The sequence below is a fragment of the Haliaeetus albicilla genome, chromosome 9, assembly GCF_947461875.1.
Source record: "Haliaeetus albicilla chromosome 9, bHalAlb1.1, whole genome shotgun sequence".
Lineage (NCBI taxonomy): Eukaryota > Metazoa > Chordata > Aves > Accipitriformes > Accipitridae > Haliaeetus > Haliaeetus albicilla.
The window spans coordinates 35,296,655-35,311,354 of NC_091491.1; the positions used below are offsets into that span (position 1 = coordinate 35,296,655).

The following is a 14,700-nucleotide window of genomic DNA, read 5'->3' on the forward strand; positions in this document are numbered from 1 at the left end:
TGCCAGATGTGCGCAGAGTCTGTCTATCAAGAAACCATTGTTATGTATCATACAAATAATTAGCGATTGAAGTTGGTTGATGCCTTCGTAGATGCTTCTGGTTAAGTTAAAACAGTATAACATTTACAAACTACTCAAATTAATCTAATCAACTCACCTATTTGTCCAGTCTCACCCAAGCAGCAGACAAGTTGCTCAGAGTAAAGTTCAAAAATACAATTTCCCCAATAGAAAATCTGAGTTAAAAGGTTCCTGCTTTATCCCATGCTCATTACCATGTGTTCATTACCACAGCCTGAGCCTTCTAGGTCAGATCATTTCACTGATGCAGTCAGCAGCCCAACCACACCCTCACCAGCACACTGAGTGGGCAGTACAGCAAAAGGTGTAAAGCGCCCAGGAGCAGCTTTGCTGCTGAACTGCACAGGGGATTACCCATTAGTAGTTTGGGGCTTCCTAAATTAGTGCCTTGAGTAATTCAATCAGCCTCCAGTGACAAAATGGGTAAAATCCAATCCAACTAACTTGGGTAGCTAATTACATCTAAATTTTAGGTGCCTCTTATACCATTCCTTCTAAAATAAGTCCCGTATATATCCAGTGAGAAAGCTAGGTGCCTTTGAGAGCCTCCTGAGGGACAGCCTAAATTAGGCAGGCAGGATCTCCTTCTGGAGTTGCTTTTCTAGGCGTTATCTCTCCCTATTGAACATGGAGGGAATTTAGGCACTTAATTTAAGAGAACTAGTTCACTATGTGCTCAAAACATAGGTGCTAATTAGCTGCCTATGCCTGACTGGAACCCCCCAATTTAAATTCCAAATAATTTATCTTAAAGACTAGCATAATGTTATGCCCTACTAACATTAAAAAAAAGAAGAAAACTGCATGCATTGCACACTGCAAACAGATCAAGATCGGAAATGCAGTAAGAGAGTGTACGAAACGGGATGTCAGGATCATACCTTACTGGCAGCCTCAGTGCACTCCAGCACTCCCACAGCATAAGCCCAGCACTCTAGGAAGAGAAAACAAAGCACTTGTAGCCACGAGCAGGGAAGGTTGTGCAGGTGAACATTATCAACTGTAAATGTAACACTAGGTAAGAAGTTGGTCCTCTTAGCCATTCCCCTGAGCACCAGGTGTGCTCCAGCTCCCTCTGCCTTAAGGCCAAACGAAGCTGCTCTGTGGAAACTTTTCACAACAGAGCCCTGTGAACTACCACCCCTCCCCCCCCCTTTTTTTTTATTTTAAATCAGGCTACTCCCTAGGTATTTCATAACTCTCTTACTACAATGTAAGATGTAGGCTGGGAGTAAAGCAAAATCAAAGCCATAGCAGTTGCTGTATACATACATAATCTCACATGGTCTCTCACATAAGTAAAACACACCACCCCTGACACCAGCATCGCAAGAGGCACCTGCATTAAAACCATAAGCCAAAGGCCCTGAAGGTGAGCAGAAGACAAATTTTTCTGGGACAGTAGAGCTGCCACCATGGTGGCAGCTGGGTGCTTGCTGTGCCCCGAGCAGACTCCCTAGGGCAGTGCCGGGCATGAGGAGAGGCCCTGGGCCCGAGGCTCCAGGAAGGTGTTTTACCAGGCAGGGAGCTTCTGTGGGGGCAAGAGGAGAAAATAAGGCCTGGGAGGATTTAGGGGTGACTGCAGGGCAGAGGAAGAGGTGCCAGCTGAGCATCTGAGGGAAGCTAAGACCAGGCAGGATATCGGCTAGAAGGAAGAAATCCCTCTCATGGCCACCTCTCCCTTTCAGGGGGCCAGCGCCATGCCTCTCTCACAGCAACGCCTCCCCTCCTGCCCCAGCACACCCACACCCAGCCTTTAATATTTTTGACCCCAAACCACCACCATTCATTGGGCACCCACCTACCCTTCAGGCCTGAGGATCATCCAGAGAGGGAATCACCATAAGCTGCTGTTGCCTCCTCCTCTCACAGCAGCCCTAAGGGCAGCACAGACACCACTAGCTAAACCAGAGCACTGGGGAAAGGAAAATTCCACAGCAAAGGCAGCTGCAGGTAATAAACTAAATCAGCTGAATAAATGGATACAGCTGGGGATGGGGCAGGTGACAGGGCACAGAAAATGGCGACCAGGTGATTCCCCTCAGTGCCCTGGTCTGCAGGGCCGCCCAGCCTGTGCTGAGGGGAAATATGGCAGACGTGGCCTCCAGCACAGCAACTGATCCTGCCTCTGTGCCTTGTCTCAGATCTCTGCTAAATAATTCTTGCTTTGAGTGTATTCAAGCAGTGGGGCTGATATCAGCCATCAGGTGACACTTTTGACTCTCCCAGTATCTCTCCCAAAGCACCAAACCCCCCCACATATACGCTTTTTGGAAGAAAAAAATCCAATAGCAGTACTGGGGTGAGGAAAAAGCACCTTTTTCCGTTGTGCTGTCGAACAGCAGAAGTCAGTCGCAGAAAATTCATTTGAATTTAGAAGGAGTTTTTTATACTATGGATGAGTCTCTTCAGATGTATTGGTAGTAGGGAATATCACCCTCCATAGATTTTAAATATCCTTCAGTTAAAGAAGTGTGTGGGCTTTTTCTTTAATTAAAATGAATTTTATAAAGAAAAATTAAGTTCTTAGAGATATTATGAGAATTTATGGCACTCACTGGCTAAATTAGTACTCAGAAATCAACAGTTTCACAGGCTGAGTCTATACCGCTTGGCGTGTGTGCAAATATTGCAGGCATAAATACTGTGCGGCAGTGCAGCGCCAGCCGCCTGGCTCCTGCTCCCAGTGCCGCTTCCTCCAGTGCCGGGTGATGTTGGGTAGCTTGCTTAATTTCACTTTGCTTCTCTCGTCTGCAACATAGAGATAATACTTCTCAGTTCTGCAGTGGTGCCAGGCTTGATTCATGAATGTTTTAAAGCATTCTGTGATATTCACCCTGAAAGGTGCTTGAGAACCATAAATTATGACTTTAATATAGATAATAGTTTTCATCTCATGAATGTTTTATAGCACTACTCCAAATTCGTGCCTGATATAATTCTAATAACTTGAGCAGAGTTAAACTAGAGATAAATTTGGTACAATACATGAGGCAGCAAAATGAAATTCAAAGTGTGAGACCTAGGGCTTACCAAGTGGCATTGCATACACAGTAATGTCAGAAACCTACCCCACTGCCCGCTTTTCTACAGCAAAAATATCAACTCACGGCACTCTTTAACCTGTTAAGGTTTGATTAATCATTAAATGTCTGCTTCACATCAAAATCATATTTTTCTAATATGTTCTATTGCTATACGTATGTAGTTTGTATTTATTGAGAATTAGTAGGCTTGGTCATGTATTTGCTACCTGTTTTGACCCAAATATTTCAGTTGAAAGGAGATTATTTTTCACAGCAACAATCCTTTTAATAAGACACTCCTACAGCTTCCAGTCCTTAGTTATGGGAGCATAGGACACAGGACTAGGAAGGATCCTCTGGGTCGCAGTTCACTTCTCAAAAGCAATCACATAATAAACAGCCATGTAGAAAACTTGACAAAAGCCATTTTAAATAGGTCAGCTTTTTGTCCACCTACTCTAAAAAAAAATACTGTTCATACACTTCACTGCTGTGATAGTTAGAAATACTATTTTAATTCCCAGACCAGATCTATTCATGGCCAGTTTAGATCTCTTTTTTGTCGTGCCAACTTTTCTCTATAGCTGAAACAACTTTCCTCCTCTAATGTCATCTAACCACTCTCCCTTTATGTATACATGAAGAATAATTATATTCCTACTCAATCTTCATTTTGTTAGCCTAAGGAAGTCAAACTCTTTTAGTCTCCCTGTAAAATGTGTTCTTTATTCCTCTGCTCATTTGGGTGGCCCATCTCTGATGAATTTAGTGCGTATGTTCACAAAGTAGGAGTGTCAGAGGAGAGGAACCTATTTGTTTTCTAATTAAACAAAAATGCTGCAAATGCAGCAGAAAGAAGGCACAACTTAGTAAAAATTAAATCTTGGTGTTTGCTGGCAAAACTGATGAAGTAGAAATTACCATCAATCTTCTTTCAGTTTGATGGTAGAATTTTATCAAGGGACTTTGAACAATACACTGCTGGTATCAAAATAATGAAGGCCTATTGCTGAGCAGGTCTTCTTTCTATAAACAACATAATAAAGAAATGTCCAGGGATGCAATAAGCAGCTTTGAAAAGAAAAAATACCTGCCAGACATCTGCTACTTCACAATTCAGTTGAACTTTGGAGAAATTCAGATCTTTGTTGATTCTAGTCTCCTTCCCTTCCACAACTCTGATTCTTAGCATTATTGCTGGTCTTTCCAGAGTTTATCCTCTTACCCCCGCAACACGTTTGGGCAATAAATCGCCTTTCCAATTGGTCTTCAGATTTTCTATTCTTCACTGTCTCCAGTGAGTGATCTTGGCTGCCTTGGTTCTCAATCCTTCTTCATTCCCTCCTTCCCCTGTTCTTTCCTATCAAAGAAAATTTCCATGGAATGTAATGGGAAACTTGATAAGCATCCAAATCTTATGTGATAATGTACCCTATTGATACACTCTTATAGATAAGAATATTTCCTATGAAGTTTTTACATCTACAGTGACTCCTATAGAACCTCTCCTTTCTTCCCTCCTTTCCTCCTCCAAATGGTGTAGGACTTTTCTTTATGGTGTTAGTGTATCGCAGAATAGATCATTGAAGATCCAGCTGATCCAGAAGCTTTGTCAGTCTTTCTGCTAGATACTATGTTCACCCGAATACGCAACTTCCTGCAGAAGTGCAGCAGCTGTTACTAATGCTAGTTCCTAGAATGGGGTGTGTAAATGCAAAAAGGAAAAAGTATTCAAGCAATTTTTGCTGCTATCTGGATTTGATCGTAAAAAAACTTTTAAAATATTAAAAGTAATTTGGACAAGAATCAACTAGGCATCCACCTTCATTTTTTCACCAATAGAAATGAGTCAGGACTGTCATCAAATCATAAACAGAAAAATGAAGTCTTCTTAAATATCAGTTATTAGGTAAAAGTATAGACCTAGAGATAATGTGGGTACTGTAGAGACACCTTTAATGGAAATCAAAGGTGTGCAGTAGGTATAAATGCAATTTCTAATCAAGTGTTGAGATTTAATTAAGCAAGTAACTTCTGTGCTTTGAATGAGACAGCAACCTGGACAATGAATTTGGAGAGTTAAAAAAAGCACATGATTAAGTCACCTGTAAGGCGTGTCTGCAGTCTGGGTTTGGCATGTGCAGAACTAGAGTTTGGGACAGTTATCATTGCCAGATTTCTAAATTAAGTGCCCACATTTGCACGTTCTGCTACACACAGTTGGGCAGGCAATCACTCATCTGTCTTCCACATTACTCATGTAAATTGGTATTTCAGTGAAAAACTGTAAGGTCCTGGGCAAATGAATAAGTGCACATATTATACAGTCAGTCAGCATTAGGTACCAGCTTAAATGTTTGATCCATCAAAGTAATGGGCTTTTTATTTCAATAGCTCTGGTATTTTCTTGCAACTTTGTAATACAGAAATCAAGTACTGAGCAACAGTGATTCTAAGCTGTTTTGCTGTAATAACTTCAGAGGCAATCCTGCTACTGGAATAGCTAAATGCCAGTAATTAACAAATATAAAATAAGGATGAGTAAATACCTTTTTTTTTTTTTTGCCAGTTCTAGTCCATATCAGCATCCTAAATTTAAAAGTTCAAATATATCTGAGAGAAAATTTTGAAAATTCAACAATGGAAAAAGAGTGAGAACAGAATGGAGAGAGGGAGAGCAGAGAGGATAAAAGTAAAGCTGAAATAGCTCCAGATGAAAGCAACAGACAGAGGGAAAACATGTTTTCACATTATTAAAGATAAAGTAAATACAGGGCACACCATCAGACATCCATCCAGCTCAGCATAGGTCTTGATCCTCCAGTCAGAGACAGGTTGCAGAGAGGAGACTTTTATTTCTGAGACTGTTTTGTGTTTTGCCTTTTTAATCCCTAATACATGAAATAGCCTGTAATACAGAGATTTCCTTTAGGTAGCAGAAAACCAATGCATTCATGCCATTACAATAAACAGGGAAAACTGCTCATAAATAAAAACTGTATTATCAGTCTTCACACAGTCAAAACTCATGCAGGAAGCTCATACATTCACCAGGCTCCATCCACTGTCATTCATATGTCTTTGTATTGCAGAGAAGTGTTTTCTGTCTCAGCAGGTTATTGTTTAATGGGCTAATGCATATTTCGTAGATGAAATGGTATCGTGGAAGTTCTGTGGGGAGGCATGTTACTTGTGAAAAAAAGACCATTTCCAAATACTAAAAAAGCCCTGCTTAGTCTCCTGGTGATAGAGAAGGCCAACTTCACCCATTGATTTGAAGGGAGTTACATCAGGCCTTGTATACTTTAGCCCTATAAGCAATAGTATGCAATAATTGCTATGGAAAAATCACCTTGCTGCTTTATTTTTGTGCAATTTATAAAATTGGAATATAATTTTGCCCCAAAAGAGTGACTAAAGTTTTTTATTTTAACCCAGAGCTATTTGTACATCTTCTAATTGCAATATCTTACTCTCTCACAATCAAAAATAAAGCGCATGATATTGTGATAATATGTTTTTTAAAATTCTGCATCGCAACAACAGTCTGTGACCCTGGTTTTTTTTGTTGCTAGCTGGTGAACGAGCAACAAGAAAGCAGACCCCTTCTGAGCCCCTCCATTGATGACTTTCTCTGTGAAACTAAACCAGAAGCTGTTGCAAGGCCTGTAACATCAAACACTGCAGGTAAACAAAATTCTTTACCATCCCTCACTAGAGAGGAATAATTTTAGTTTTATCTTAATTACAGTACATTTTTGTGAAGTGATTTCTTGATTTGTTACTATTTGTACAAAATTACAAGCTAGTATTAAATTATAATTGCCTGATCTATTAATAGAAAAAACCTTGTTCACTACATTTGAGGGCAAATCTGATGTGATCCAAACCACATGTATTCTAGCAGATCTCTGGAGTTGAATTAAAGTGAACTTAAGTTCAACAGGAAGTACGTATCAGTTTGACCAATTCCCAATCTTTTTTCTTTTTGCAGAATTTTAACCTATGGGAAAGCCACATTTAGTGTGGTTTTAACCAAACCCATTCCTTACTTTAGAAAGATTTTCTTCAGTAAAAACTTGGATGGGATGTCAGACAAAAGGGAAGAGATGTCAAAACAGTTTATCCAGGCTGTTTGGTCACTTTATTAATCTAACACATTTCTTAGCTCCTTTGTGTTGTGATGAGATAGTAGAGCAGATAATAAAAAGCAAGGGTGAATCCTGAAAGCCTTTTGAATTATATTGAATTATATTTGAAGTATATTGTCCTTTGGAAGTGTTTTTAGAAACTGGCCTCCTCTATTCTGTATTTGTGCAAAGGTAATCAAAGTGGTTGAGCAGATCAGCTGAGATACAATAAAATCGGCATAGCACTACTATGTTCTATTGCTATCTCATAAAATGACTTGGCTTGTTAGAAGCCATTTAATTAAAATCTATATACATGCAAATTATTGAATGAATAATTGACAGCTGGGTGATTATCATCACATCTAATTAATATGTGTCTAAAGCAATATGCAAGTTCTAATAACAAAAACTGGAACACTGAATTAAATAACAATTGTAAATAATATTTTTTCTTTTTATATATAGCTAAAGATATTACAGGGATGAATAGAAATATTTCAGGTTGTTTAAGAGTGGTGTTTGTTGTAAAAAAGTAAGTATCTGTAGATCGTATATCTGCCTTGAATATCTATCAGACTGGGGGGGGGGGCTAGACTGATTTAATAACAAAAATTTCTTATTCCATGAAGACTGATGACATTCAGTATTTACCAAGAACATAGATAAAGCACTGCAAGCAATAATACAAATTTATCTATCACAAACACCTGCCCTATAAAACGATGATAAAAAGGGAGTTTTTCTATCTTTTATGTGCTAAAGAATTTTAAGTGTTACTCTTCAAGCAACTTTTAAATGAAGAACTGAGACTGAACACACTGTTATAGTCCTTAATAGAAATAACAGTAGAATTTATAATTATATTCAATATTTTTCCCTTGAAAGACAAACAGCGACAACAGCAGAAACCATTACTAAACACACCATTATTCCTTTATGACCCAAGAAGTCCACCCAAGAAGCTGTCTACTCTTCAGCTTTTTCTGTAATGGCCTGTGGCATAACAGTAGTGCCCTAAGCAGCTGTTACCAGTACTTGATAAACCATAACAGTAAACCAAATCTTATCTAAAAGCTCAATTGTACAGGGAACGCTTACAACATAAAATCTGTAGAGTAAGGCCACATCCTTAAGACCTAAGATGTCTTTAAGATTTTCAGAGGAAAAGCCTTTTATGCAAATCAAGCTTTTTTAAACTGCATCCAGTTAAGCACCTGAAATCCCTAGTCATATTTGAATATGCTGGTCATCATCTTTAGCCAGGAAATATACATCTACTCTACTCAAATGCAAACACATCAGTAATTTTTTTTCCAATTAGAACAAATTTTAAGAAGTGAGCTATTTGAATTAAAACAACATTGAATCCTAACATTTTGTCTCTAAGTATTATCAACAGGTCTGGATCTCTTGGATCTTAGTGAACCTGTCTTACAAACCCCAAACAAAGCAAAGAAATCAGAGAATCCATCAAGAAGTGAAGGCTTAAAAGCTTCAACCCACAGAAAGAAGACAGACAATTCTGACCTTATCAGTGTGGATACTGAGCAGAAAGTCCAGACTGTCAGAGTTTCAGACAAGTCTTCACTAGATTTAGGTAAGAGTGTAGCTATTTTATCAGTGCTACATAGCCTTGCTTAGCACAAGTTTCTCCTTGCTACTATCACAAAATAAGGAGCAACACCAGAATTTTTGTTGCACTGCATTTTAGCAGGGAGTGTAACCTTTGTCCCACATTATAAACTACTTGAAACACTTTAATCTTGAAACACTGTGAACACATTTTTGCCTTTGCCATTATACCAATTAAGTTGTCACTAAATGTGCAAATAAAGTTTTGAAAGGATTCTTTCAATAAAGAATTTAGTCAGGGTGAGTAAAACGGTAGAAAAATCTGTAGGGGTATCATGAGAAATTGGTAAAGGACATAAATCAGAGGAAGCCCATACTGGATGTCCTTTTCAGAACCGCAGATGTCAGAAAAACACATTATATTTATAAATACTGCTTTATCTATGCATACAAGAGAAAAAAAAAATCCATTCTTGACAAAAGAGCTATATTTATACAGATTGAAAAAAAATCCCAAACACAACTCAATATCCTGCCAAGCATGATCTATAGATGAGCTTTGGAAAAGGTGAATCTAATTTAGTTCCATCCAAACTAAATTACTTGCACTGCAACTGAGAAATTTGCAAGGTAAATGTAATTTATACCAAGGTAGCAAATCTTCCATTCATCAACACAGAAATTCTTTTAGAGAACTTTATCTTCAAACAGGAGCTGATCATCTAATTTTTGTAAAGCAAGTCCAACATATGATTGAATAATATCAGTTGCCTACACAGTCATTTTTAAATGGTAGTCACTAAAAGAAGTTTTATTTTTACAATTTGGCTACAATTAGGAAATTAAAAATATCCCAAACTATCAAATAGTTAGTATAATTTTATCAACAGATCTAAATTACATACAAATCACTGATTGTAAACCAAGAGTTCCATTGACATTCTGACCATGAATGCTAATAGATTTAGAAAAATGTTGTGAATTACCAAATATTTTCACAGAGTATTAGCTAGAAAGGTGCACAACATTTCTGTATATTGGACCTTAACTAAAATACAGTCTTTGGTGGCACCATTTTCTCTATAACCTACATTTAACGGAGCATGTAAACTTTTCTGCAGTAGTTTCTTTAAAAGATTCCTGTTTTCTTTTCTTATTTTTCAGTTGATATTCAGACACAGCTAGAGAAATGGGATGATGTCAATTTTCATGGAGACAGGAGTAGCAAGGTCCACCCTTCTGCAGAGCGACCATCATCATCATCCAGAGCTCCTTCAAAAGAGCTTTTATGGTACAACTCTTTGCTTTCCTTACAAAAATATTTCCAGTCCAGCTTCCTTAATTCACAGAAATGCTCGCTTGATGACAAGTCATATTATTAAATCTGTTATGATTACATTATATGTGTTCAAGCAGACATTTTGGACAATGTGTTATAAGCAAGTACACTATAAAATGACATTTTGCCAGCAATTTTTAATGTTGTGAAAAGTAGCAGGTGCAATTACTAAATAAATGGTGGTGAGAATTCTACAGAGCCACGCAGTGATCCAAAACCAACTACAAAGATGTGAGTAAAATGAGTAAAAAAGGATACTTGGCAGTGATTTGACAGTCCCTGGATATCCAGTGTATTTTGGTTTTGCTACCAAGAGGGCAGAATTTCTGTGTATAACTGGAAAAGGCAAGATAAAATATCCAAGCCAAGTACTACCTCTTTCACGCAGTTCAACTAAAATTGCAGGGGATGTAAATGGGGGAAGAATTGGACTTTGCTATTGGGAACAGTTCATATAGATTAATTCTGCTGCCTTCCTGATATGTAAGCAACACTCATTCACTACATTATGCATGACCATAATTAGCATTTTCATACACTAGAAGCAGTTTTCTGACCAAATGGTGCTTATCCTGTATCTTAACCTGCCCTTTATCTGGGTGTTTCATTAACTTAGAGCTTTACACAGGTTTTGCTCAGTTAATTTGATTTTGGTCTACAGGGTTTCTTTTTCTAGGAAGAAAGAATATTAGGATATTGTAGCACAAAAATGCACATGTGCCAAGGTGAAGTCCTGCGATGTGGTGGTTGATTCTTAGACACTGACTGCAGGTACAGTCTTGTGTCATTGCCTAACCTCATTTTGCCTAGCTATGAAACAGAAGCATAGTGGTAGAGGCAAAGTCTTTATTCCATTATACTACTTTCGTGCCAATATATACACAGGGCTCTACTGGTGAATCAGACCTGACTCTGTTCTGTTGTATTAACTATTGTCTGCATGTGATTGAAAAGCGTAAGAGTGCAAACACAGAGAAGGGTCCAGGCACTTTTGATAACTGCAAGTTAAACAATTCAGTTAAAAGAAATAACCTAATTAATCAGTATATGCTTATGAACCTGAAAGACATAAGGCAGCGTGTTTTAGTGTGCAGTGATGAGTATGTAAATGCATTCTTTCCAGGTCTACAGAAAACAGATCACAGTCTGAGCTGACTAACGTCAAGAGTGCCTTGGACTCTGATTCAACGTCAGAATTAGAACTTGCACCTGCAACACAGGTAAGATGATTTGGTAGATTTATTAACAATAAAAAGGCAAGTAGGAATTGTCCTACTGGCTAACCATTCACATTCTGGAAGAACTATTTAAGGGGTATTTTCAGGATCAACAGTTAAAAGATTCATAAACTGGTTCTTCACACAGCTTCCAAATTAACGTGTTATGAAAGTGACTTACCTAGATCAGCATCTCAAATATTCAGAGTTTAATAGTAAAATGAATTGTGACCTTCCTGTACAGAGAGAAAGACTTCAAACTACAATTTACGCCATCCCTTCCTCCGGTTCTGAAATGCAAACTTCTAATGGTTCCCTCTCCCTGCAATATATCTATTCTCAAGGCCTCTTGGTCAACCAGGAATACCCAAAATTGGGAAATGGCTAAGGAATACAGGAAGGAATCATTACACCAACGTTCATTAGCAGTTTATCTCCACAGGTGAGAGAGAAGTGTGGTGAAAGGACTTTTTCCTGCTGGAAAAGAAACTCTCATAAAGAGGGCTCTGGGCTGAAGGTTTGTAGATTTGCCCAATTCCACTGTCATATCGTATATTGGACAGGACCTTGCGGAAATGATTAGTTAGAGTTGTGTAGTTTTAGAGATGTATGTATGCATATATATGTAGAAACATACATTTATATATGCATTCACATAGATCAGGTTGCTTATATACCTTCTTTCCTGTTTCTTATTTTTTAACTGACAGGTTTCAAGTTCAGCCAATGCCACTGGCAGGGGGAAGAGAGAGTTGTTTGGTGGATTAACTTTTAGTCGAAAATAATTTTCTCCTCTTCCACAGCTATTTTTAGGTCTGGTCTTTAAAAGCTTTCTGTCAGATGGAATATCTGGAAATTAATAGAAAATAATGGCCTCATTTGAAAATGGAAAAATGAGACACTAAAATGCCAAATGTCTTTCCTGAGACTATACATCGTTTTTTTCAGAAAATAGAAATAGAACCCAGTTATCAGGATCCATTCCTGTGTTTTGGTTGGGAAAAAAAGTCTCCTTTAGTTCCCTGCCATCTCTACATTACAAACAGATTTTTTTTTTCCCTTTAGAAAGCCTACAACTAGTTGTAATGCGTGATATCGTTCCCTTCTGCACAATAGATTTATACATCTTTGTAATGGAAAAGATCTATTGCATAATATCATCCACTTGATGTGGACAGTGTGTTTTCACATGCTTTGTCCAGCTTGTCTTTAAGTACCTCTAACCCCTTTGTAGGAGGCTGTTCCTCAGCCTAATAGATCTACATGTCAGGAAGTTTGTGCTCAACGGAGATGTGTGGAAATCAAGTAGACAGTCACAGAATTTAAGTGCTGTGGCTTTCTATAAAAGCAGCTACAAATTTAGAATATAACATCTCTACTTTATATGGTCTATTTCCTGTTTATCTTCCACTAGAATAACTGCAGAAGCAAAAAATCCACATTTTTAATTCAGTATAAGTTGAGGCTCCATACTATTTTGTAAAATGACTGGTATTTCAAAACAAAATAATGTGAAGTTGAATCAGCCTACTTGAAAAAGAAGCAGAGTATAAAATCCTCATCTGTTGTTCTGGTATATGTCATGTTTTCTTTTGTTTTATCATAAGCTGCTTTTTTTCAAACGTGATCCATTCAAGTCATGAAATGTTGTTAACTGGTAATTAGTAGTGCAGAGAACTGACCTGAAGTGAGATTGCATTCTTATTCTAGGTAGTTTACTTAGAAATGTAGTGTTTTCATTCACTGCCTGCTTCATCCTGCTTATACTTTGACTGTCAAAGTTGTCATTTCCCAACAAACAGGCTCATCTGTCTTGATTGTGTTCTTAATCTGTTTGTAAAAGAAATCACGTTAGAGCTTTTATCAAAGCATATGTTTTCCATACTTTGTCCTCTATAGATTTTGTGTATCTCATTTAAGGGTAACCTTTGCATATGCAACAGATTCTGCCATATCCTAAAGATTTCATCTTGTCAAACTTGCTGCAGTTTTTCATCAGCAGTTTCTCAGACAATCACCTTCATCACTCATCTTTGACATGTTAGATTTAGTTCCTCAAAGTGAAATATTAAGTAACTAGGTCATATTTTCATTTTCATCATTACGCAATCTTCTTAAGAAAATCCTGTGTTTACCAGCACTTATGCCAATACAAAATCACAAAGGTAAGCTTTGAATTAATAAGGAAGAAATGTGTTTGAAGGCTGGAACAGGCAATAGCATGGTGGCTGTCATTGGAAATGGCTGTCTTGCTTCTCAGTATTCTACTCACATCATATTTTACGTATTATTAACTCTTAAACTGCATTGGCCCAAAGTATATTTGTTCTTTCTTTTATCTGCCATTCGGGAAAGTTCCTTGTTATGCTTTTATTAGTACTAAGAAATCCTACAGTGTCTGGGTGTTTTTTGAAGGTTTTTTTTTTCTCTTATAATTACAGACTGCAGAGGGAGATATGTTCAATTGTATATGCATAAAGTCTGCTCATGTTTTAACTTTCTAAATGCCTCCCTGAGCATTTCAGATATTTTATTGCTCACCCAGAATGCATGCACAAAAACCCTGACATGCTAAAAAACTGTACCTAATTCTAATATGTCAGCACTCTTAGACAAAGATATAGTGCAAAGCCAGTAAACCTTAGAAATCTGCAGTTTGGGGCAACAATATTTAGAACGCAAAATTTATTTCCCACTTCTCCCAAATAGCTACAGTAAGACTAATGGCCCTAGCTCTCCTCAGATGCAGGTTACTCTAATGAAATGAAGATTTACAAGGAACAGATTAAGCTCATTATTTGGAGACCAGCTCAAAGTTAAGACTGTTATTTAAGCCTCTCACTAACAGTTAAGGTCCAACAGCACATAAGCAGACTACAAGTGCAGGAAAGTGTGTGCAAATGCATTGGAATGGAGGATTTTGTCCCTGAAGACAGCAGCCGGTGGTCAGCTACAGCACCTCCATTGTAGAGTGGTGAGCATATCAAACCACAGTGTATGCAGAATGTCCATGCCTCAGACATACCCATTCCACCCTGACCCATATCCCACCTTGGGCTCCCCTTAAGGGAAGCAGTTTGTCCTGGTTTCAGCTGGGATAGAGTTAATTTTCTTTCCAGTAGCTGGTATAGTGCTGTCTTGGGTTCAGTATGAGAAGAATGTTGATAACACACTGATGTTTTCAGTTGTTGCTAAGTAATGTTAGTCTGAAGTCAAGGATTTTTCAGCTTCTCATGCCCAGCCAGCGAGAAGGCTGGAGGGGCACAAGAAGCTGGGAGGGGACACAGCCAGGGCAGCTGACCCAAACTGGCCAAAGGGGTATTCCATACCAT

At 38.1% G+C, this 14,700-nt stretch overlaps 1 protein-coding gene across 6 annotated transcripts in view; it reads left to right on the plus strand.

The window, feature by feature from the left end:
* Positions 1–14,700, plus strand: part of PEX5L (peroxisomal biogenesis factor 5 like) — a 121,639-nt gene that overhangs the window by 83,093 nt on the left and 23,846 nt on the right. For 4 of the 6 annotated variants that reach the window (XM_069792658.1, XM_069792661.1, XM_069792662.1 and 1 more), the window contains 4 exons: positions 6,683–6,794; positions 8,628–8,837; positions 9,977–10,103; positions 11,275–11,371. In XM_069792658.1, coding sequence (XP_069648759.1) covers positions 6,683–6,794; positions 8,628–8,837; positions 9,977–10,103; positions 11,275–11,371 — 546 coding nt within the window. The remainder of the gene's footprint in view (positions 1–6,682; positions 6,795–8,627; positions 8,838–9,976; positions 10,104–11,274; positions 11,372–14,700) is intronic. The other 2 variants (XM_069792663.1, XM_069792664.1) reach the window with 1 other exon arrangement.